General features: G+C 33.6%; 1 protein-coding gene across 1 annotated transcript in view; it reads left to right on the forward strand.

Moving 5' to 3' along the window:
• LOC118202179 (O-acyltransferase like protein-like) overlaps window positions 1-25675 on the forward strand; it is a 151497-nt gene that overhangs the window by 46585 nt on the left and 79237 nt on the right. The window contains exon 3 of the mRNA XM_035374331.2: window positions 12691-12938. Coding sequence (XP_035230222.2) covers window positions 12691-12938 — 248 coding nt within the window. The remainder of the gene's footprint in view (window positions 1-12690; window positions 12939-25675) is intronic.

Below are 25675 nucleotides of genomic sequence, written 5' to 3' on the forward strand. Positions count from 1 at the left end.
TTGCTTAAATCTTAAAACACGCGAAAGGTCATGTGACATGACAGAAATATTACTGGATGCTCATTGGTCCATCCTAGAAGCCACTCCCTCGGTGGCTACACAGATGTACACTTGTGAAATATGCCTCCCGGATCCCCCCGGGGTGTTCTCTCTCAAAGTTGGGGTGGAAAATAGAAGTCCAACTTTTCTTTGGAGTAGGCTTTGGCAACCATTGCTCCATGTAATATAGACAAAACAACAACAAAGATTGCGTTAAACCACAGCAAGTAAATTTATTATATATTGTGATTGTGTTAAACATACAAAAGAAACAGTTAAATAATACGATAATAGACATTTTAAGCAAACTGAGTTAGGAATTTTAACCGTCCATTTTCCACCTCCCCACATATAAAGTAGTTTAATGCAGGTGTTCTCAAAGGGGAAATTAAGAAACACCCCTTCCGCCAAGTGGCGAAAAGATTAATAATCTCATTTGATTATTGTTTAACTACGTACTTTTTATCGATGCAATAAAATACTTTTAAATAATTCACAGTAATGAAAATACTTGTGAGTAGATTATTGTTAGTTTATAGCTTTCATATTAGGTAAACAAGTAAAAGTGCATGGGGCACAAGAAACTTCTCTACAAAAGCGAACAGGTATTGCCTCAATACATTAACCAGCTAGAGTATGAAAAACTGGAATTTACAACTCTGGAGTTATACATCGAAGTTGTTATATGCAAACATGAGAGGATAATGACATAAAATTACGAAAAGTTACAAAAATAACACAAATTGTTTAGTAAACTCATTAAAACATTGGATTAGGTAAATACAGTAGAATTGATATTTTGGAAATTGTTGCCCTGCAAATTTTGCATTTTTATGTAAGTAGTAGATAAACGTACGGGATTTGATTTTGCTAATATATTGGGAGACTGAATCTTGTTATGTTGAGAATATTTGTTACAGGCAAGACTGAACAGAGCTCAGATCTATTAGTCCAAAGTCTCAAGTTCATAAATAAGTTCATGGTCTCATCTCAGTAAGTTAGGTGTTTTGAAGCATTATGGAAATTGTTGATGTTGTTCGGAGTCAATTATTGGGCTGTAGCCTAGACATTGCTCTTTCCGCTTTTTCATTTACGGTCCTAAGATATTACTTGGAATAGGTCCAGTCCTAGAGCACTGAGCTTTTGGTGTACTTTCATTATTTTTGGATATAGGTGGCGTTGAGATATTAGCTTCATATCAGGGGAACTAAATCTCATTTTTTCGCATTTTACTAAATTTTAAATCTTTAACTCAGCTGGTATGAAACAACTGAATGCTGAACATGATCTAAGCGTTCAAGTAATTTAAGAATGTCCTAAGCCAGGGATGGGCAAACGTTTTCGTTCGCGGGCCAAAAATCGAAAAAAAAAAAAAGTTTGGCGGGACAAGATAAATTTTTCTAAAATTTTAAAAACAATATACAAGTATCACGATTTAAATACATTAATGAGATGAATGAAATTGCGATTTCATTTTTAAAAGTTCCTTATATTGAGGTTCGAAGTGGGATGTACTGATTCTACTCATCTGTCATACTCATCTGTCAGTCTACTTCTCAAATAATTCTTTCTAAGCTTCGCAGTTGAAAACACTTGTTCACATGTATTAATACTAATTGAGCAGTGTCATTTATATCAGTGCTTTCATTCATACCTATGGAGCAAAATTTAAACTGGTAAAATGGAGCAAAATTTAATTATATTTTGACTCTAATTGTGATGTCAAATTTTTACCGATATCTTCTATTCTAGAAGTTACCGTTTTTCGAGATTAGCTTACAGTCTGAAAATTATTTTTCTTGTCTAGACATAACGCGTCACCAACTTGGAGCATGCAACGAACTCCTCATCACTGAGAGCTTTGTTATTTTTAGCAATATTTTATGCTACGGTGTAACTTGCATACGTAGCTGTTTCCTGGATACTGTTTACTTTCTTGAAACATTTTGTCGGCCTGATAAATGTTTACGAAGACTTTGTGGTATTGCGTTTTCTTTCATATTCGGACATTGTTTCGTAATTTTTAGTTTTTAGCACGGCACTTTGAATCAACTTTACGTATTTTAGTAGATATTTGAGGTTGAATTATTTTACGAATAACCCAAACAAGCGTTAGCTAGGCTATACTTTTAATAATTTCACCACTATTCACAATGATGCTATATGTCCATAATCTTTCCATATACAATCAACAATATTAGAACTCGCGCCGAAAGAAAAAGCCGCAGACTGGAGCTTAAAATACGCAGTCTGCCACATGTGAAGTCTAATTTCCCTATATTGGATTCCCATACGTGTGCTCCCCGAGAAAGAGATAAAGCTTGTTGGTGCCATTTTACAGCTATAACTAATAAAGAACTTCCGCTTTTAACACTTTACCGAGCTGTCTGTGCTTGCTATTTCCGTCGATTTATGTTTTGTAGAACAAAAATAGAGAAAGCAAAAAGATCATCAGTCCTTTGAAAAAAAGGAAGAAAAAAATAATATTTAAACAAAGTAGAAAAAGAGATAGATATATAATGTATAAATATATATTTCTTTTAATTTCTTTTAATTCTTTAAATTTTTCAAACTAAAATTGTATTCGTGGGCCGGATAGAACTTTCCGGCGGGCCGGAGTTGGCTCATCCCTGTCCTAAGCTCTCAAGTACTTTAAACACATACTTTTACACATTTCAAATAAAATTCTAACTTTAACTTGCAATAGTCCATTAACTCTGTAATTTGGATATTTCCCTTTTTTATTCTAAAGTATTTACTTCCTATATTACATCTCTTTTCACTGCGTCATTTCAAAATTAATTCATGTGATATGATTCTTATATAACGTCAATTACACAGATAATTTACTTAAAGTATTCAGCCAATAATAATTTTAGACGCTTAATTACTAACCAGCCTTGATTAAAATTGGTTAATAACCGAATGATATGTATTCTTACAGAATAATTAATTAATAATTTAATTAATGGATCTCATGATTTTACAAGAAAAAACTATTATTTGAAATTTTATTGTATATGTTTCGAAAAAGTGGGGTATTTCGCAACTGCCCGTAGCCCACAAAGTGTATAACGTAACACGCTCTCCCGCAATATTTTCAGCCATAGATGGCAAAAATAATGGGGTAAAGTCCACGTTCATACTACACTGGCTATTGTTTGAGCAGCGTGTTTTGTTCGGTTTGCTTATAACTAGTATTTTGCACATTAGTATTAAATACAGTCGTTACGTCGTATCGGCTTATTCAGTATTGACGGTCTACGTAAGGCGGTACGAAAAAGTCAAAACCCTGAGATTAATACTTTTTAAGTGCTAACGATGTGTAACATAGTAAAGTACAGAACTCAGACACTTCTAGCATCGTCTTCCTACCCGGCGAACGGGTTTGCTACGTGTGTAATTTCGTGGTTTTACAAACATGCAGTGGGAATGCTATCCAGTTATCTTAGAAAATCATCCGTGAAAGCATCCTTGTCCTTAGTAAGATAACTCTCAGTAGTTTTCATAATTGATTAAATTAACAATCGTAAGTTCAACTTAACCTCTGCTTCCAGTATTATTTATATTCTTATTAGTGTCGTGTTATCAAGGCTTTGGTGTTAAGTTATTATATATTGTAATAAATGTTCCAATGAAAATAATAATGATAATAATATTACTACTAGAGCTTGATAACTAGTAGATATGATATGTAGATTTTCTAATTTCTAATTCCATGAAAATGAAGGGTTTTTATATCTTTTATCCAAAGTAATGCATTTTATTTATTATACAATGCAGCACATTCTGAATTTTATTCGGGAATTCTGAGATTTAAAATTTTAAATTTAAGTTTAAAATCTCCGAAACTTTTATTTTTATGCGTAAATGATAGTCACAGAGAGAACGTAGTGTACGGTATATTTAGTAGTACATTATTTTATAATATAATACGTTACGCAGCGTAGTATACAGTATACTTAATTAAATGTTGGTAATACCTTTTAGTGCGTAATTTATTACCCGTGGATATGGCGGTACTACTGTATGCGTGTGATTAATCAAACGGCTTTTAATAATCATGCTGTGATACAAATGTTAGTGACGGAAACGACACAGAAATGCTGAACAAAGATACAGTTCCAACGTATGTTGACAACGACTCTCTTTTGCACGAGAGTCGTTTACCTTGTAAAAGCAAAGGAAACCCTTAGCTGCAATTACCCGAAAATGCAACAAAACACAAAGTGCAGCAAATCGTCACGGCTTTTGATACAGATAGTACAATAGTACGAATTCGCCAGAATATATACGTCAAATTCGATATGGAACGTAATAGAACACTCGTTGACACAACATTGCGTCAGAATTCTCGGATACATTAAATATGACAGTCTATAGCTGCAATTAGTGAGGATTAGTGAAAATTCCTTACATTCTCCCGCACTTAAAGAGCGAGCAGGCGGAAAGGGACCCGGTCGCTAAATACTGGCGATGCCTAATCGTCCACCAAGTTTTTAGTTCAGGCGCCATTTGCAAAACGATTAGTATCTTTTAGAACAGATAAACTTATTGTCTCAACAATCACCTCGTCGGAATCGCTTTGCCTTAAGATGTTGGGGATTCAAAAATGTAGTTAATTTCAGCATCTTATCATGCTAAATCATAACCAAAACTATCTATGGTTTGCAAAAGATTTTTATGCTTCTAAAGAAGAGGATTCTACGTTTAATCGACCTCAACATCGCTAGAATTCTGTTTAAAAATATACACCAGTTTACGACTGTTTTTCGTCTTAATTTTAAATTTTCTACTGACGTATATCTTTTCTAATTAGATATGCCATGCTATTCGAAATGCCATTTTCTTACAATTTACAGCTCTATGGTCATTCTTTCATGATCCATCCATAAACTAAATATTCGCGGATCTGACCGTTGTTATTTTACCAGTACGCGTCAAGTTATAGTGACTTCAAGCCATCTACTTTGCGTGTAACCTTTGAGCACTTTCTGTTTTTAAAAGGTTGTTGTAAGACTAAAATTTTGCATTCAACAATCAAGGCCTTATTGGCTCGCTGTTCTTGAACAATCATCTTCCCTATCCCATTTAAATAACCCCGTTTAATACAACTAATCATGTGAAATCAGAATGAAAAATACTCGGGTAGTATGCCGCCTTGCGGCAAAGAATACGTTATATAAATAGCAAAAAAATGTAAGGTGTGAACAAATGCACTCAACAAATGCGGTACTTAATTAAAGCACAAGAAGTTCCCCTGTAGAAATTATTTTTTTTATATAAAATAATTTTTCCTTATCAAAGTTTAGCATTATTTTCTTAATCAACTTGTAATTCGCAAAAAACGTTCATGATATTCCGGGTACCAAAATCTAGAAATGAATGTGCGGAACTATTTTCAGTATATTCCTTTCACGTGCGCTGGCACGAGTCATTTTGTCTTTCGTAGTATAGTTGCCCTACAGCCAAAAGGAAGAAAAAGAAATTAGTTCACATTAGCATAAAGTCATAGTCGGTGGTCTGACCATTTTCGATCTCGAGACAAATTCATAAATCCTTATTGGCACAGCATTTAATTCGCTGCGAACTGGAGTTTAGATAGACCGGAGATATATTTCTTCTTTTTTCTCTTATAAATAATCCATCATTTAAGGTAACGATTAATAAAAGCTATTAAATTTTAATCGAATACTTTGTTTCAGGCATGGAGGACTGTTAACGTCTTTGCTTTAGTATGGAAAGAATTTTAAATGGAAAATGAAGCGATTTTTTTTTATTAGTAATGCGGTTGCTCATTATTTGAATTTAATCATCCCCAACCGGTGTCTACCCGGTGTCGAAGCCAGGGGAACAGGCTGGTTGCATGATTGGTTCAAATGCTTATTATGCATTTGAAGTGAATCCGTAAAATCATTGTAAAAATCATTTTTAAGTGCAAACCTTTAGCATTCTAAAGCTTTAATAATTATTAATCTATGTTATGCAAGATAAATATTTAATCTACATCCAGTATAATAACGAGTAATTTAACCTCGATATTAATATCTAGTGCTCGCGGAAGTATCATAAAAGGCCATTAAAAACACATTTCGTAAAGAACTGTGAAATAAGTGGTACATAACCAACATGATATTAGGTTGTCATACTTTCTGTCATAATTCGCTGCAAGGGCTACATAATAACTCTAATTTTTTCTAATAAATATTTGGAACAAAGCATTCATTGATTTCCAGCAAATATCGAGAACACACAAATTATGAAAATAATATATTAATCATAACCTACATTTTTATTTGATCACAGGAAATAAAGAAATAAATAACAACTAATTCGACAATTTAAAATGCAGCAGCTAACTCAACAATTTTCTAATTTCACTAAATAACTATTGATACTTCGGAAAATGCTGAGTGGTTATGGTTATTTGTTATAACACTATCAAAAAACATAATTTTGTTTTTTAAATCGGAAGTGCAAACTCAATTTTTTTAGCTATCAACTATATTTTGGTCACAGGAAAACGTAAATGGCGGGCACTATGTAAATGTACCACATTAGGTTAGAGCTAAATAAAATATTTTACATAAATATGGAAAGTGTACAAAAAATTACTAAATGATAAATAAAATGCCAGAATTTTATTATGTGGAACAATTTTGAAAATTTTCATAAAAATTATCAATTGATTATATGTTAAATTATTTCTCTAGACCAAAATATTAAAAACACTCCTCTGTAAACGTTTCTGAAGTCAGCAAGGATACATGGTATTATGAGTGCGTAGATTCCATTTAAATACCTACATTAATTAATCGACGCACTGGTTTAGTATGAAAAACTCACTGATAAAGATCTTATAGCACCAATTCTAAGAACGTAGAGAGGATATCAAACGAAATGCGTTACTTCATAATGGAATCAAAATACTTGCATCCCGTGTAGACGACAAAAGGCCTGATAGTGTCATAAGGAACTATAGTAGGACAAGACCAGGCAGAAATAAATAAACAGGACACCAAGACTTTACTATTAAGTTATATACCGTATATACCCGCGTATAAGTCGAGATATTTTAGACAAAAAAAAGACTTCAAAGTAGGGGGGTCGACTTATAAGCGGGGCCATAAAAAATTAAAAGAATCGGAAGTTAAAAAATTTCTTTATATAATTCCATTGTTTTCTTCGCGCACTCAAATTGGACGACTAAATAAGTCACTTACTTGAAGTAATTTCATGACTTAAATTATGTGACGAACTAATCACAGAGTTTCATATTTTAACTAGAGTAAGTTTCGATTAAACCAAAGAATTTTCGGCCCCCGAACAACCGATCAATATCGAGCAATAAAAAGTTTCGCCAACACGCCAAGAAAAGAGAAATGCAGATAGTTTTTACGCACGTATAAGTCTTTATAATAGTTATTGTTCATTCATGAAATACTTTTGTTAACAAGCGTACACGTCAAAATTTAAAAAAAAAATAGCCCACGCAATAACTGAACAGTTTTGAATATTTCTTTTAACTTTTAAAAAGTCAACATTAAAAAGCCCGATACTACATTAATTGCTCTGTGGGTTAAAGATGCTTGAAACGAAATACCCTCTGAAATGATTATAAAATCATTTAAAAAATGTTTTATTAGCAACGAACTAGACGGCACGGAAGATGATACTGTTTTTGAAAGTGAAAATAACGACGAAGGCTCTAGTAGTGATTGTAACAATAGAGTTCGAGACTGAAAATATGTATGATGACGAGCCTATGACGACAGAAGAGTTCTATGAAATGTTTGGCGAATCTGACCATGAATCGTACGTTGAAGGATTTTGATTTTCTTTATTTACCAAGGTACTTTTTATCGTATATTTACTTTTTTTTTTCAGATGATTTTGAATAAATGTAGTACTTAAAAAAATTTTTAAGTTTCTCGATAGATTTCGGAAGTGGGGGGGGGGTCGACTTATACGCGGGTTTCTTATTTTCTACGAATTTTTTTATATCGAAGTGGGGGGGATCACTGATAAAGATCTTATAGCACCAATTCCAAGAACGTAGAGAGGATATCAAACGAAATGCGTTACTTCATAATGGAATCAAAATACTTGCATCCCGTGTAGACGACAAAAGGCCTGATAGTGTCATAAGGAACTATAGTAGGACAAGACCAGGCAGAAATAAATAAACAGGACACCAAGACTTTACTATTAAGTTATATACCGTATATACCCGCGTATAAGTCGAGATATTTTAGACAAAAAAAAGACTTCAAAGTAGGGGGGTCGACTTATAAGCGGGGCCATAAAAAATTAAAAGAATCGGAAGTTAAAAAATTTCTTTATATAATTCCATTGTTTTCTTCGCGCACTCAAATTGGACGACTAAATAAGTCACTTACTTGAAGTAATTTCATGACTTAAATTATGTGACGAACTAATCACAGAGTTTCATATTTTAACTAGAGTAAGTTTCGATTAAACCAAAGAATTTTCGGCCCCCGAACAACCGATCAATATCGAGCAATAAAAAGTTTCGCCAACACGCCAAGAAAAGAGAAATGCAGATAGTTTTTGCGCACGTATAAGTCTTTATAATAGTTATTGTTCATTCATGAAATACTTTTGTTAACAAGCGTACACGTCAAAATTTAAAAAAAAATAGCCCACACAATAACTGAACAGTTTTGAATATTTCTTTTAACTTTTAAAAAGTCAACATTAAAAAGCCCGATACTACATTAATTGCTCTGTGGGTTAAAGATGCGTGAAACGAAATACCCTCTGAAATGATTATAAAATCATTTAAAAAATGTTTTATTAGCAACGAACTAGACGGCACGGAAGATGATACTGTTTTTGAAAGTGAAAATGACGACGAAGGCTCTAGTAGTGATTGTAACAATAGAGTTCGAGACTGAAAATATGTATGATGACGAGCCAATGACGAGAGAAGAGTTCTATGAAATATTTGGCGAATCTGACCATGAATCGTACGTTGAAGGATTTTGATTTTCTTTATTTACCTAGGTACTTTTTATCGTATATTTACTTTTTTTTTCAGATGATTTTGAATAAATGTAGTACTTAAAAAAATTTTTAAGTTTCTCGATAGATTTCGGAAGTGGGGGGTCGACTTATACGCGGGTTTCTTATTTTCTACGAATTTTTTTATATCGAAGTGGGGGGGGGTCGACTTATACGCGGGTATATACGGTATGTATAGAACTTTAGCAGTACTGCGCACATTAAACAAATTTTGAACAGGGATGTTATTGATATTATTACTTCAAGGAGATTTTTCATTTACCTATTAATATAGTAACACTGAGAATATTACTGTACATTTCATAAATGTATGTATGATTTTTCAGTTTGTTGTTCCTAAGTTCCTAGTAGTCCATGCAACAGAACAAAATTTGAAGAATAACAGAAGCACAATAGACACCGTTTAATGTGATAGCTGTTAATGTTATCATTCGGATGCTGTTATTCAAGTTCCGCCCATTTGTATACGAAAATATGTAAAATACATCTCGCATATTGTGATCAATAACTTAATTCACATGATTAAAATATTTTAGAATACATTTTAAAACTAAACTACAGACGCTAAATTAGATCAAAATAGATTATAAAATGAGAAATGTCGCTGGCTTCGATTTTAAACGTTAAACAGCTATTTAAAATTTAGCAAATAAATAAATAAATAAATAAAAATAATAATAAGAAGAAAATAAAAAAAAACTTAGTTTGGCATAGATTTTAAATAACTATATAAATTCTGAGTTTGGTCAGACATATGATATTATTCTTCAGGAGCGCCTCCCTCGGAAAAAAAAAAACCTGAAGAGTTTTTTTCTGGCCTATGAAAAAAAAAAAAGGTCTACCGAAACATTTAGTAAGGATGCTTTTCTTTGCCTAACTTTTAATTTTACATTTGCATGTTATCTTTCAACAAGGTATGCTCTCCAGGTATTAAGTTTAGGAGTTTAGCATCTGTCCGATAATTTCTAAAAATGTTATGAAGAGTTCATACATGAAGTTTTGTATTAAAGATATTGTAAATAGTTCATAAAGTAATTTTTGCCTTTTTATAGTTAAAATGCTATTAAAGTATCTATTTATATATTTCTGGTTATATTTATAATAAATTCAATAAACTCCATTGCTATTTTAAAGGGCCCACCAGCGGCCGAGCGGTAAAGTCGCTGAACACTGGTAGCTCAGTCCGAGGCTTGAATCCCATAAACGGGCCGGCTGCATGCGCGTCTCATGTGTAACGTGCGTACGAGCCAGTTTCCCTTAGAAAGACTTCAAGAAGGCATCCTTTCCCTTAGGCACATAGCCCTAGTGTGCTTTGTTATAATCAGATAAACTTAAAATATTTTGAAACACATCTTTTTCTTACTGCTTAGTGTTATCATTCGGTTAATGTTATCAAAATGGCCCTGGATAAACGTTAAGAGGCGCTTAGTCTAAAAAGAGAAAGCTATAGACATTTTGAACGTCAAAAAAGGCACCCCACTTTAAATTAATTTGAAAAAGCGAATTGCGATATGAAAATACGAGTTCTGATTATTAAAAAGGATTAAAATAGCATATCATGGGTAATCGGAGTTCATTTGAGTATGCTGGCATTTGAGCATACTATTTATGTGAGTGTATGATAATTTATCATCATCACTACGTAATAAAAAGTGTATATGAATCAAAGTATAGAAGTATAGTATTAAGCAGCTGATAAAGTCAAGAAAATTAGTAACAAATCAATGTAAAAAATGGGCATTTATTTAAAATAATTTGTTACAAATCAATTCAAGTTTTGCATGAAAATAGAAATAAGCTTCTTTTTTCCCTTCGCTTCTTTTAATCAAAATTTGTAATTTCAACAATCAGGCAAATTGCACTGGACAATTAGCCTTGAACGAACGTGGTGTGAGACGTATCAGCCGTATTGTACATCGCCAGCGAAGCCAAACGTTAGCTTCGATTACAACCCATGCGAATCAGGACGCCAGTCATATAGTCAGTAAGCGTATTGTGCAAAACTCGCTTCATCATATAGGCTTCAGCAGCCATAGGTCCAGAGTACTGGGTTGGGCAAGACAACACTAAAAATAGACTCTAGAGAACAGGAAGCGAGTACTATGGAGGGATGAGTCTTGATTCCAACGTAGTAACACTAATAGGAGGCTGAAAATTTAGCGTCAGGCTCATGAAGACACGTATCCTACATCCCAGGTCGGAAATGTACAAGACCATGGCGGCGCAATCATGGTCTAGCCTGTTTTCTCTTGCAGTACCTTGGATCTTTGGTACCTGTACCAAACTTCCTTAATATGATTTGGTACGTAGAGTTGCTGGACCATCATCTCCATTCATTTATATGTTGTCCTGCCATTCACACGGAAATTGAGCATTCCAACAATATAACTGCACCTCTCACAGGTCCCGACTGGGTACTGCCTGGTTGGATGAGCATTCCTCTGACTTATTTGTCATGTCTTCTTTGCTACCTAGAAGCCTTGACTTAAATCGTTCTGAGCACCTTTTGAATGTTTTGGAGAAATGTGTGAAAACGCACACACAACACTAGCGATTCTTCCTGAATTATGGACAACTCTATCTATTCTACGTGAATGGATATTTTGCAATCAATTCCCGTAGAATGCTTCCGCAAACTTGTTGAATTTATGCCTCGTCGTGTAGCACCCATTACCAAGGCACAATTCGCCATGGACTTGTTATCCCTAATTCAGTGGCACTTCAGTGTATTTAACATATTTAAAACATTCAAACTGGATAATTAATGAGTGCCTACTATATATTTCGTTCTTCGCGCCTTTCTGAGATCCTTACCGCTACTATCTTTCAATAATAACAATATAATAAAGCAATATGTTAAGCAATTAATATCAAATAATAGCACATTCTCACCCTCGATTGCCTAATAGCACTTCTCATTCCTATAAAATCTTTTCCTAGGAGAGGATAATCTTTTTTTAAATTAATAAATATTAATAATTTCTTAAATTCAATCCTTTGCAGCTTAAGCGCAGAAATTTCTTATTTTACTTTTATTTCATTTATCACTAAACCTTATAAATATGTATGAGCATAATACAACTTGAATATAATTCTCTGTTAGAAAAAAGACATCAGAAGGTTAAAAGAATGTAAATCAGCAAAATGTTTAGGATATAATCAAATTTATCACTAGATTCATTTTATAATATTAATATATGTATGTAATTTTAGTTTCGCATTTTCAGAAGGATTTTCATGTCTTATATTTGTCTGTCTAATGTTCATTTCCTGACTTGCTTCCATCTAAGTAAAGGCACTCCATATTCCATCATATTTTTTTTTGCAAGCTGTAGCTACTATGTAACTAAACTTATGCTCACTAAACATTTGTAACTCTAGCTCACTTGCTATCAGTGGAATAGACTGATTATGTAGGTGTTTCTCTAGTTGTCTATATGTGTAACTGAAATAGGAGATGATTTTTTTCGTAATAATCTCCACAGGAGTTTTCTTATATTCTTCTGCATACGTGGGAGAAAGCGGTATGAAAGAGTTAAACTATGCAAATCTGACTTTCGGGCTATTGTACCTTGCTATCTTTTGTATCTGAAATTTATTTTTCAGTGATCGACGCATTTGGGAAACCCCCTGCTGGAATGCTTCAAGGAACCGTAACATCATTTGGAGCCTATGATGAATGCGTCAATATCGTTGCTATGGCCGATTCAAAGAAACGAATTCCAGGACAACAATACTTCCGAGGAAAGTACTGTACAGTGGAGATAAGGCCACCACTGCCACCGAAGCCTCAGTATTATACAATGTACCAACCAGTCAGCGTACTTGCTAACTTTTCTAACGGTGACGATAACGTAAGTTAAAAATTCTTGTAAATTTTCCAACCAATTAAATCACTGAAGACTAAAGTCTCATAAATTATATCTTATTTTTCTATAAGCAGCTACCAGAACTAAGAAACACAAGGCAAAGCCTAAAAATGCCAAATTACGTTACGAGTAGTGTTTTATTAAGGTAATATTTCGAAGTTTTATCTAGTGTGCCAAAACCTAAAATGTGCTCTCCCTTTCGATAACTTTAAACTAAATAAATTGAAAAGAAGAGTTCAAAGTAGGCTATTACCTTAAGCTTATATTCCAAATAGTATTAGGAACTTTTGATATATATCTAAGGTTAATTTCTTTTTTTTATCCGAGGTAAAGCTGAGAATCTTTAAAAGTTTCGGAACAACGTAGTTTTCTGATGCATGTAAAAGAGATAATCAGGTAAAGTTTTCAGACACTTTTATTTCAGTATGCACTCCAGATTGCGATGACTTAAAACAATACACCTCTCATGGTTATGGTTACAATAAAACAATTTCGAAATTTTCGAGTGGTAAACACCAAACTTTTCCTGCGCAAATTGATCAGTTCTCAGAAAACCGTAAATGGCGTTGTAAAAATACACGTATGACAAAAAAATGCCGTCGTGAACGAGAGAATCATAAAGAGCAATGACAACACAATAGAGGAGAAGGAGAAAAAACTTATAGGAATTACAAGTTGAAGAGACATTAGGTATTTTTGAAACCCGGAGAGATGAAAAATAAGCAACCGGGATCGAACCATGGACCTCTGGAATACCGGCCCAGCATGCTACCGTTACACCACGAAGGCACGCTAGGGAAGTGGGAGAAATACCTTATAAAGTTTTCAACGAGTGCATCATCACAGAAGATAACCTATTCCATGCAGGAGATTGTTGACAAGAATGACAAATGTAACATCACAGAAGTAATCTGTACAACTTCACGTTTTATAACACCTTTCAATTCTGACAAATCTCGTTTAATTGATGTGTACTACATCTTAGTTTCAGATATCCCAGGAACCTGATATCCATCGTAGTGAGGTCGGTGGCCACAGAACTCCAACGTTACAAGACATGAAACATTGAATATGTTGAAAAGTTAAAATTCCAAATAAAGTCTTTCCCCCTCTCCTCTGTTGTGTTGTCATTAGTCCTTTAGAATGCTCTTTTTTTTTAATGTTTCACATCAGCAATTTGAATCATAAATGCATCGTAACAAGGTCCTTTATTGGTTTTTGATGCACTGATCAATTTGCGAAGAAATATAGTGGGTGTTGTCCTTAGAAGATTTCGAAATGTTTTCACTGTAACCTTAACCGGCAGAGCTGTATTATTTTAAATCATCACAATCTCAAACGCATACCTTCGAATAACAATACCGGAAATTTTATTTCGACTAGTTGAGTGCTAGAGGTTCATATACCAAAGACATTTTTTATGACCACCTTGTATTTGTTTTATAATGAAAATAAAATATATACCACTTAGTGAATAATGGTATTAAGTTTTACGCATATTCATTAGATAATTATTTCACGCAGTTTCCTGAACACTAGTTGATCATAATACTTCAAATGTAGAATGATTATTCATCTTTATCAAAACACTTAAATGCAGAACGGAAAAGGAAACTAAGGATTTGCCATTAAAAAGTAGGACGATTTCCACAGTGAAGCTGATCTGTCATGCAAATTTATACATATCTTTTAGTTAGCGATGCTTTCACTTTTAAAGAAATGTTTAGATTTAATATGAATAATGTTGAATACTTGAGTAGCTGAAAAATGATTGCTGTTAATCGAAACTTTTAAATGCGCAAAGGAAAAGGGAAGTTAGTTATGTATGATTGGATGACATATACAGTAGATTACTTTAGATTAGATGACTTATTTAAGGCAAAGCTCATGAGTGCAATCTGCATAAACGGAAGAAGATTTTCGCTGTTTTCTTTCTAAAGAAAAAACGATTCTGGTCATATTAAACATAAGGAAAACCACAAAATCCATGCAGCCAGCCCTTTTACTGCGGTTTGAACCTGTATCGAATTAGCAGTGTTCGGAGGTCTTATCCACTTGGCCACTGAGGAGGAGCTTTGCCTCAGTGGAATATAAAAAAAATATGCCAAAATAAATGGCTAAAAATACCTAATCTTAATGGTTTGTTGTTTGTAAGTATATCCAAACTGTTACACATATTTAAAATATTTTCGCAGAACGACTGCATTAGTGTTTAAAATATGCTACAATTTATTTTAGAGATGACTTGCTTAGATGTCGAAGATACTAGAAACAAATTTTTAACCAATGTATGAAAGATAACATGCATAAAATGGGACAATTGAATTCCGGAAATGGCCACGTAGAGTCACTTCTGCTGCAACTATCCGAAAACCGTATGCATATTCAAGTTTGAATATACAGGTTGATACTAAATTGTTTTTACAAATTAAAAGAGGTGATAGTATTCATCCAGACGAGCAATGATTACTATAGAACATAGGTTCGCATTCCGCTCTGAGAGGCAGAAAAGAGGAATATGAGAATTCCAAAGTAAACTTACAACAATGTTGGGAAAGCGAATGAACGACACCAAAATTTGCGCAATCAGTTTAGTGAGAAACTGACAGAGAGTGCACACAACATATAAAACCGAAAACGTGGCATTCGTGTGTTAATTCGAGCTGAGACTTTGATGGCAACCACTCAAATGCTCGTCTTTCGTTCCCAAACTATATCTCGCAAACGATTGCAACAAGTTAATAATCTAATCAAGGAATATTATCAACTAACTCCAACTCAAGGTAGGTTTGATGCTATCCCCAAGGTAGCAGTTTTTTTCCCTTCGCTATCTTCTATCATGTCTCCCTGAGCTTACTATGCTGCGCTCATTCTATTTGAAGCGCCCTTCTATGGGATACGAAGTTCTGACAGGCTAAACACAGCGTGGACTTTTCATTCTAATCTTGGCATATAGCGGAAGTTGGAGTTAGTTGATAATACTCAGCCCTTGCTTACATAATTAACTTGTTGCTAACGTTTGCGAGGTTGAGACCTTGCAAAGTAAAGATGTGCATTTGAGTGTTTGCCATCAGAGTCTCAGCTCGAATTAACGTTAGAATGCCAAGTTTTCGGTTTTATCTGTTATGTGCCCTCTCTGTCAGTTTTTCACTAAATTAATTGCTCAACTTTTGGTCTGGTTCATTCACTGTCCCACACTACTGTAAATTCAGGTTGGAATTCTCATATTCCTCTTTTCTGCCTCTCACATGGAATGTGACTCTATGCTCTATGGTAATTATTGCTCGTCTGGATGAGTACTATTACCCCTCTTAATTTGTAAAAACAATTTAGAATCACCTTATATGTGATTTAATAAGAGTGTAAATCTTTAGTAGGTGAAGCAAAGCGATATTAAGTTACTTTAAAGGTAATAAACATCTAACGACTGAAATTTAGAGCAACGTATCGACACATTGTCTGAAAAACAGAAAAAGAGCTTTTAAACATTATAGCTGCTAAGGAATAAAGAGTGAAGATGTTTGACGAAGTCTGTAGACATCATTATAATTTTCGAAGCAGGAAAATGAAGAATTAATTGTTTCTTCTCAGGTGTTGAGCCAAATATCTTCCACTTTCTAGCTGAGCATCCTAATCTTTTATATAACTCTTAAGCTCTCGAAGGAAAATGCGATAATTCCTTACAGTTCCCATCAATTAAAGGCGTCTTCGTGTAGATCAACCAAATACAGGAGCGAATAAATTAAAGTGTACAACATTTTTAGTACGGGCATTAACGCACAGATTTGTTAAACTTACAGGGGCATAAAATGAGAGGAATAGTCCGTATTTTCGTCAGGATTCAAACCACAAATTGCTAGTTAGATGTGCTAACCACTTACACCACGAGAGCACACACAGAGAAATGCGATAAATACTTATGATTTAAGCATGTTTCAGTTCCATAAAGGAATAGAAATGATTGAGAAAATGTGAAAGTGACTCTAGAAGCAAGCAGCCAAAGACAGCAAGGAAGGAAATAGGCTGAATGGAATTTGTACCTATTTCCCAGATAATCGTTTTTCAAAAAACGATTACCTAGTGACATCATCTTGTCTATTTATTTGAGCAACAATCTTTGAATTCTGACTTTTTCCAGAATTAAAAGCTACCTATCATGAAGATTTTCTGTTAATTAAGTATTATCCTGTCGATCTTGAAACTATCGCTAAGAAGGGCGATTTAGCATCAGATATGGATAAGTGTGGCGTAACAACACACCTACGTTTTCAATTAATGAAACCTGATTGGTTTTCGACAAGCCACATTTTTTTAACAAAGCGATAAATTAATTGTAATCGCACTACCCTTTTCCTTGAATTCTGATAAAATGATTAAAACTTCGGATCTGCCCTCTACAGAAACAATTATCTACGGGAAGTTTGCACTCACGTTCTAAACAGAGCTTCCCATAAAATGCCTACCAAAGCAGTAGAAATAGACGAAAGCTTTTTTACGAAGGTTAAAAAAAGCAGGTGCAATACTGACTGTTTGTTAAATAACGAGGAATCAATTCCTTAACAGTTCCGCAGAACGGACTGGCGTAACTTTGACGAGATCACAGTCTACTTTCATGGTTCGATGGCAGCCGACTTTCATGGTCAACAGGAATTCGTTAGTACCAGTTTTTTAATGTAACTAATACCCAACAGAATGTGAAACAGATACTCAATAGTATTCCAGAAAATGAGTTTTATTCCTTCCTTTAAAAGTGACAGCACCGTCTAAATTAAGTATAAAAAGTCCTAAATAGCAAGTATGAATTTTTTTTGGTGGGGGACGGGTGCTTTACAAATATAAATATTTGAAACGGCCACCATTTACAGTAATACGTAGTCTATAACGTTGTAGAACAGATCTACTGGTAGTGGATATACTTTTAACGCGAAGGGAAGCATACAGAACATTGTATCCAATGCCCGAGGCTTTTCCGTCTATTTTGTGAAGATCTGTAACATAGTTTACACAAATCGTTGTTGCTCTCTTCTTGCCAAATCGCCTTTTTTTCACACTACGCAGAACACTTTCACGCTCAAATTTTCCACAAAAATTATGATGCTTTCGATGGCAGAGTTTCAAATTTTGTCTTTTTGGCACCTCACATATAATGTCAGTTTTTCAACAACACATTTTAATTCCCTTACGTTGTTCTATAAATGTGTGGTGACTTCTATTTCATATGCACTGATACCTGACACCAATAGAATTAGTGCCCACCAGCGGGCGAGCGGTAAAGTTGCTCAACTCTGGTAGTTCGTTCCTGGGTTCAAATTCCAACGAAAGAGCTGGTTGCATGGAGATTTTCGTTATTTCCCCCCCCCCATGTGTAACGTGTATACGTGCTAGTTTCCTATAGATAGCCCTTCCCTAAGGCATTCTTTCCCTTAGGCAGATTGTATCTGAGTACTTTTCCATTATCAAATAAACCAAAACCAAACCAACAGAATTAAAAAGAAGAAAATTCTAAACGAGTTCACAGTACACTTTACGTGGGTATTCCAACTCCCAAAACAAAATATCCAATAAATTCGTTTTCAATAATTTCCTTGCTATTAACTTTTAAAGAAGGTTAATGGTATTATTTTAGGATACAGGATATATAGTGCACATTTCCACATATTGTATTTTTAAATGTAATTTTTATGTTTAAAGTTCGCCAGCGGCCGTGCGGAACAGCTGTACCTCGTTTGACACGGCTTCAAATTCCAGCGTACAAGCTAATTACTCAAGTGTTTTCGTCTTGAACACTCAAGTGTTTCTGACAGGGCAATTTGAATACGTACAGATTCCCTTAGAAAATCTTTCACCAGACATCCATCTCCTTAGGCAGATTGCAGTAGTGTGTTTTGAGATAATATAATAAACTTCAAATTCTGGAATTCAATTGTTATATCTTGTACACTTATTTAGAAAATAATGATTTCTTTCATATGAAAACTAAATTTTCACGAAGTGATATTAGTACATAATCCAGATGTTTATCCCGACACAGAGTACGAATTTGTCCAAAAGAAAACAACACAAACAGCGTCATCGATTTAAAATATACAATTAACAAAAGACATGCTTTACTTCATTGCTGTCTCGCTTTCTCGTTTTAAGTTTTACTTCCTATAAATTTTCCGCCTTTTAACCTCTATTTATCGAATTGTTAAACATTTTAGAAATTAAATCCTTTCCTTAAACGTTTTTTTATTTGAAGTTTAGTATTCAATATTTATCGTTATTTTCCCTTTTGCGGTCTTTGATGTATCCGAAAAAATATAATTCTCTCCATTGTCCTTCCTGAAGTGTACTTAATCTTGAAAGTTTCAAAATTGGTAATTAGTGATGCATTTAATTTATAAAGGTTAATAAAGTAACACATCTCATGTTCTTTAGATTTCCATGGTTCCTTTTGTGCGCTTTAGAAGCTCGTTATGTAAACCAGTTCTTACAATAGCTTTGTTTAACCTCATACCATTATCAGAAAAAATGCTACTGAAAGTGCCACTTAATGTAATCGTGCTTATCCACGATTATTTTGATGACATTAACCGAATGATAATATAAAAGGAAGAAGGAAAAAATTGCTTTTCAAAATAATATGGGAATTTAGATAATTTAATATAAATATAGCTAGTGTGTATTTAATTATGGCAAAGCACACTAGGGCTATCTGCCTAAGAGGAGGGATGCCTTCGTGGAGGACTTTCTAAGGGAAACTGGCTCGTATACACGTTACACATGGGGAAAACCACGAAAACGCCCATGCAGCCAGCCCGTTCGCGGGATTGGAACCTCGGACCGAACTACCAGTGTTCAGCGACTTTACCGCTCGGCCGCTGGTGGGCCCTAAATATAGCTAGAAACACTTTATAATAGGTATTTGCTGCAACATTTTAATTAGGAAAAAGGCAAAAATTTGTTTTTATAAAATTTGTCCACAATGTCTTTAATGCAAAAGTTTATTCATGAATTATTTTTAACGTTTCTGGAACTTATCTGACCGATGCTGAACTTCTGATCCTTGTTGAAAGGGAGAATCGCAATATAAAATCATACTAACATATTATCCCGTTGACCAGCCAAGTAATGCTATTTGACGCCAATTATGGATAATTGTTAGGATTCTACAGTAACGAATGGCGATGGACGATCATTAACAAAAATTTCAACCAACGGTCGACGGGTTATTACGTAAGCACCTATAAAGCTAAAGATTAGGCAAAAAAAGCAACCTAGTAGATAGTTTCCAGGAGCAACGAAAAGAAGGAATTTTGCAGACTTTGTTCTTTATTCCTGAATATATGGGCCTGTATCTGACATCCTTAAAAATCTATGGAGCTATTGAAATTTTAATCAAGCTAAGGTTAAGTTTTTTTGCTTAACTTCAAGTAGTTGATTATTATCGAAATCAGGCTGTTTGATGATGTATTCCTTTTTTTTTGTCACCCGCAAATGTGTTTAATCCATTTCAACCTCACATAGCCACTTTTCTTATGTTTTATAAAACTTACTCTATAACCTTTTCATCCTATTAACCGAACTAATGATCACAATTAGCGAAATATTTTCTATTTTTTCGTGTATAAACGGGCGGGACTTCGGCAATTCGATGATCATATCCGAATAAAAACATTAATCGCAATTACAATATTACTCCTGTTCGAAGGAATTACGCAAACTTTAAATATGTTTCTTATAGCATTTTTACTACCTTGTTCCTTCGAAGTAAAAAAAAAGTATTGTAATCGAGAAAAATTTCAGACCTCATATTTCAACGAAAATAATCCATTTTGATTGCTATCGAATACAATTTAACGATGTTTTTGCGTGACATCTGTACTTAAGCAGAGAATAAAAGGCCCTTCTACCCCCGCCCCCCCCAAAAAATTATAAAACTGTTTTAAAATGAATTCTGAAGAGAATTTTTCGTGGCGTCTATCTGTACGTATGTATGTACGTATCTTGCATAACTCAAAAACGAGTAATCTCAGAACGTTGAAATTCTGTATGAAGGACTGCTATAACCGGTACATGTGCACTTCGTATTTTGGTTGCAATCGGCCGCACCAAAAGTATATAAATATATGTGTATATATATTGAATGATCTAAAATTCATTGAATTCGAAAAAAAGTTTTTCTAATACTTGCACAATAGCTGCAAAGTAACATAACAATAATTTATTTACTAAAATATTGACCAAATTATATATTATATTAGGAGATAATATAGTCAATATTTCATAAGTAAATAAATTATATATATATCCACTCTGTTACTTGGCTCAGTGAGCTCAGTTTCTTTATTGTTACATGTTTGTAAATCGTGCCATTTTTGCTTTAAAAGTGATTGAATTATGTTGTTCTCATCTTCTGCTGAAGGTTTTTATGCTTTTAAGAAATCTGCAAGCAATATTTGTAGAATTATCAGCAATTTAAAAGCTGTTTAAGTGCGGCCAAACCTAATTTTTAAATACCATGGCGGCCATTTTTGTTTACATTTGAAACAGCAGGATAGTGGATTTGTTGCCAGTCTAGAGAAGCTAAGCTTCGCAACAACAAAGATTACACCATCATTTATTATTGCGAATTAAATCATGCTTTATCCATTCTGGAATTTTTTTCGAGGAAATAAATGTGTAAGATTTACTTCGTAATTTTTTATATATATTTTGTGTTTTATGTATTTTTGCATTGTCACGAAGTGAGAACATGATTAATTGCATGAGAAATACTGAATCGTCTGTGAAAAACTTTTTATTTATTTATTTAATTTCTTTTATACATCGTTTTAGATTTATTATAGTATTTGAATAGAACATGTGGCAACGATTAGATAATTCTTAAGATGATATAAATTTTGTGCATTCGGAGTTATAAAATGAATGAAATGTAAGGCTGTTAAGAGAACATAGCGCCAGAGTGTCGCTATGGTAAACAAAAATATAGTGAATTTTAAAGAGGGCATTTATTCTTTGTGGTTTATGAGCCATCGGCCAAGTATATTTAATTAAAACTAATAAGTTTAAATGAAATGCAATAAAAATGCGTATAAGTTAATATTGCGGGCAAGGAAATCATGTAGTGTACACATCAGATTTTTTTTTACTTTAGTTTAAGAAAATTATTTAATAATGACAATAGATAGCCCTAGGCTATCTATTTAAGATGATGTAGCCTTCATGGTGCACTTTCTAGAGGAAACTTCCTTACATTTATATTACACATGAGGGAAATTACTAAGACCACGCATCCAGAATATTCAGCGCCGAATCAGAGACCAAATTATACTGTTTAGCTGCTTTAGTCTCTCAGATAAGCTGCTGGTAGGCCTAATTTGAGGTAATAAATTCAAATAAAATTATACTTTAATGTTTTTAGCTTGAATTAAATTAAAGAAAAAGACAAAATAAATACTCTGAAACGGGTGTGAGTTGAAAATTAATAGTATAGGTAATGGCAAAGGAAGCCATGGTATTTAAAAATTAGGTTTGGCCGCACTTAAACAGCTTTTAAATTGCTGATAATTCTAGAAATATTGCTAAGGGAATAGTACCTGCCTAAGGGAATAGTAAGTCTATGTGCTTAAGGGAATAGTACCTGCAAGGAATCCTCTCTTTAAGTGAAAAAATTGTTAATTCAGTGGATCTTTCACGTTATAAAACAACACGTGCCTGCAGAAATACATATGGCGTAATTTATATTTCAATAGGGAGAAGAAACACGCTTTCGTTCGTCAATTCACTTACATGGTGGTCAAGCACATTCTAAAATTAAGAAATATGTCTCTTACGTTAGATGTTTCAATGAACAGAGAACGAAATAGAATGACATACTATAAAAACAGAAACACTGTTAAAAGAAACTAAGAGCTGCACATTTGGAATATATTTTCTCCGTCCTTACGGCGTGCTTTCATCGTGTATTTGAAACACGGTCGGTTAGATACCGAAAGGGTCCGGCGATGGCAGTGAATATTTTCATGTTTCCTGCTTCATAAAAATCTAATGACACTACAATTAAAGCCCGAATAAAAATATAGTAGACGATTTTTTGTCACCAGCAGAATTTCGTATTAGATCCCATCCTTTTCAGTCGCTCTTTTAAGTGGGTAGCGGATGCCTTCGCAGTGTAACTGAAAGCATATCTCGATGGCAATCAGAACATTCGAAACTCAAGTCCCAGCTATAATACTGCACATTTTTTCCCACTTTACTCCGGCAAACTTAATGATTATATGCATTTAGTTTAACTGCAGCCAATAAGCAAAATTATCAGAAATCTGCAGAAAATTGTTTGATTTTATTGTCCTATAACGGAAAAGTCCAAACTACTTTTTAAATATGCTTATAGTATATATTCGAGTCTATAATTAAGAATTGTTTCAAATGCAGTAAATCTTAATCTAATTGCTAGAAAGAGATATTTTGATACGATTTTAGCTGTACTTGTTTGATTTGTTTGATATAATAAGTGTCGTGAGGGAAAAACTTCACATTTTCTCATCATTAAATACTTTGACACAGAATGTTTACTCAGTTATGGCAAAATAAAATACCTTTCTTAATTTATTGAACATTTAATACAATTCTGTTTATTCAGTTTATATTTGCAAACTATTCACATCTCCAGTAACCTGAAAACTTTACTTAAACCTAGCACGCTTTTACCTAACTAAAAATCTTTTATACCTGCAAAGTCACAATTTTAAACACAAGGGACCTCATTTTTGGAAGGCAACAAACTGAAAAACTCCCCTTTGTGCCCAACGTATTTCATTTCGAATCTCACACACAAAAACAGAATTCAATTAAAAAACACAATAGAAGGAGATATTCTTATATAATTATACAAAATTTTCTGAAGAACTATATGATTGAGTATAATACTATTCATACTTAACGATGGGGTATTGATTTAATAGAAATTTAACTGATATTTACTTCAAGAGTCAATGTGATTCTAATAAAGACTGTAATAATTTTAATTACCAATTTTGTTTCCTATGAGGCACATTGCGCTTAGAAAATTTCTAGCTTTCTTTTTTTATATTTATACATCGACGACACACTTATGGCGAGAATTTAAATATTTTTATTATAGGACGACATACGCCAAACAATTTTCTATAGAAAGATATATGCGAAAATGTTGCCACCGTTAGATTAAATATGTTCTTCTTATATCTTATAACATTATTGTTGTTTTCAAAGTAAACATTGAAGTATTTTAAATAAAATGTTTTTATAATAATAAGCCTATTCCGTTTTTTTTTTCTAAAATTGAAATAAATAACCTCAGAAATATATTTTTTATGTTTGGAAAACTTTTTTCCAGTCGAAATTAGCCAATATCGAAAATATATTTTCTTACTAAAAATGTCAAGCTGGCACAGGCATTTTCCCAGGGATGATTGTTTGGCACTGTTGTCCTATAACAAAAAAGATCCGATTTTTTCCCATTTTAACTTTCGCAAGATTTGAAGCCAATGTTTTTTTATTTTGCTTCTAAGAGTTTACAAACTATTTTGCAATTCTTTTCCTTTCGAAAGAAAAGAAAGGAAAAGAGAGAAAGAATTCAATTTAGCGTTGCACTGTGAATTTCAGTATCATAAACTTTTACCCTCTGGCACATTCAACCCGTTCACTTTCTTCTCGACTCTCCTATCAATAATAAACGCCTTGTAAGAAACATACTGGCCAAAACTTCCGGTTTAGTTGTATCACGTTTCACAACATGCGGAATTTTTGAGTTCAGGTTGATGCTTCAGGTGCAGTTATCTAACCACATTTTTTTTAAACATTTGTTATGTATGTTTATGGCTCTAACGAGGTGAGCTAATCAACAGGCGGTACACACCGTTTCTGACATTGCGTAAGCTACAACAGAAGGACAAACAGTTCTCTGCCTCAATTTAAGTGGGTAATAACCGTTTTCCTTTTTCCTGTATTGCAGTTCGTAATTATTGTGTTTAATTTACTTCAGAACATTAGCTGCCTTTCGTTTAAAGTGAAAGTATCATTTGAAACATGCTGTTGCGACATTGTATAATTTGGCAATAAATATGGCTATCATGGCACAAAGACCTTTCATTTTAGAAAAGAAAAAATCTGCAGCTGTTTTTCTTGGGAGAGTGAAAACAATCATGCCAGATTTTGCTGGTAGTCTGTTTACGGAACTATCTACATTTACGGAGCTAGAAGTATCTTTGGACATCTTCTGAAGAAAATTCATTCTACAAGAGCAAATGTCGAAAATAGCTGATAGCAACTCGCTTTGCTAGCAACTGGAGTGAGATGAAAATATCTAGATTTGGGGTTTTTAACTATTATGTAACTGAAATGTTGTCTAAGAAAAGTCTTGTATGACGCGATTTCTTTTTAGACACTCCTTCATGAAAGCATTTTTCTCCTCAAACGGATATCCCTCGAACAAAGTCGTTCTCACTTTATGGAAATGATTTTGATAATTCATTTTTATGCATTAATGTTGTATTTCTTGCAACGATTTGAAACTGTTTGATAACAATTCCTGGCTATAGCTCTAACTCGAACTTCAAATGACAGTAAACTTTCTTACCATTGCCATGTTAATTTTATCTCATTTTCCTTAGTTTGTTTTCCAAAGCTGTTTTTGACTGCCGTTTAAAGCTCGTTTTAATAAACTGAAAGTACAGTGCATAAGAGAGGCATTAGGT

This window comes from Stegodyphus dumicola, chromosome 4 (assembly GCF_044657685.1).
Source record: "Stegodyphus dumicola isolate Sdum_Otavi_A_Nest chromosome 4, ASM4465768v1".
NCBI classification, from domain to species: domain Eukaryota; kingdom Metazoa; phylum Arthropoda; class Arachnida; order Araneae; family Eresidae; genus Stegodyphus; species Stegodyphus dumicola.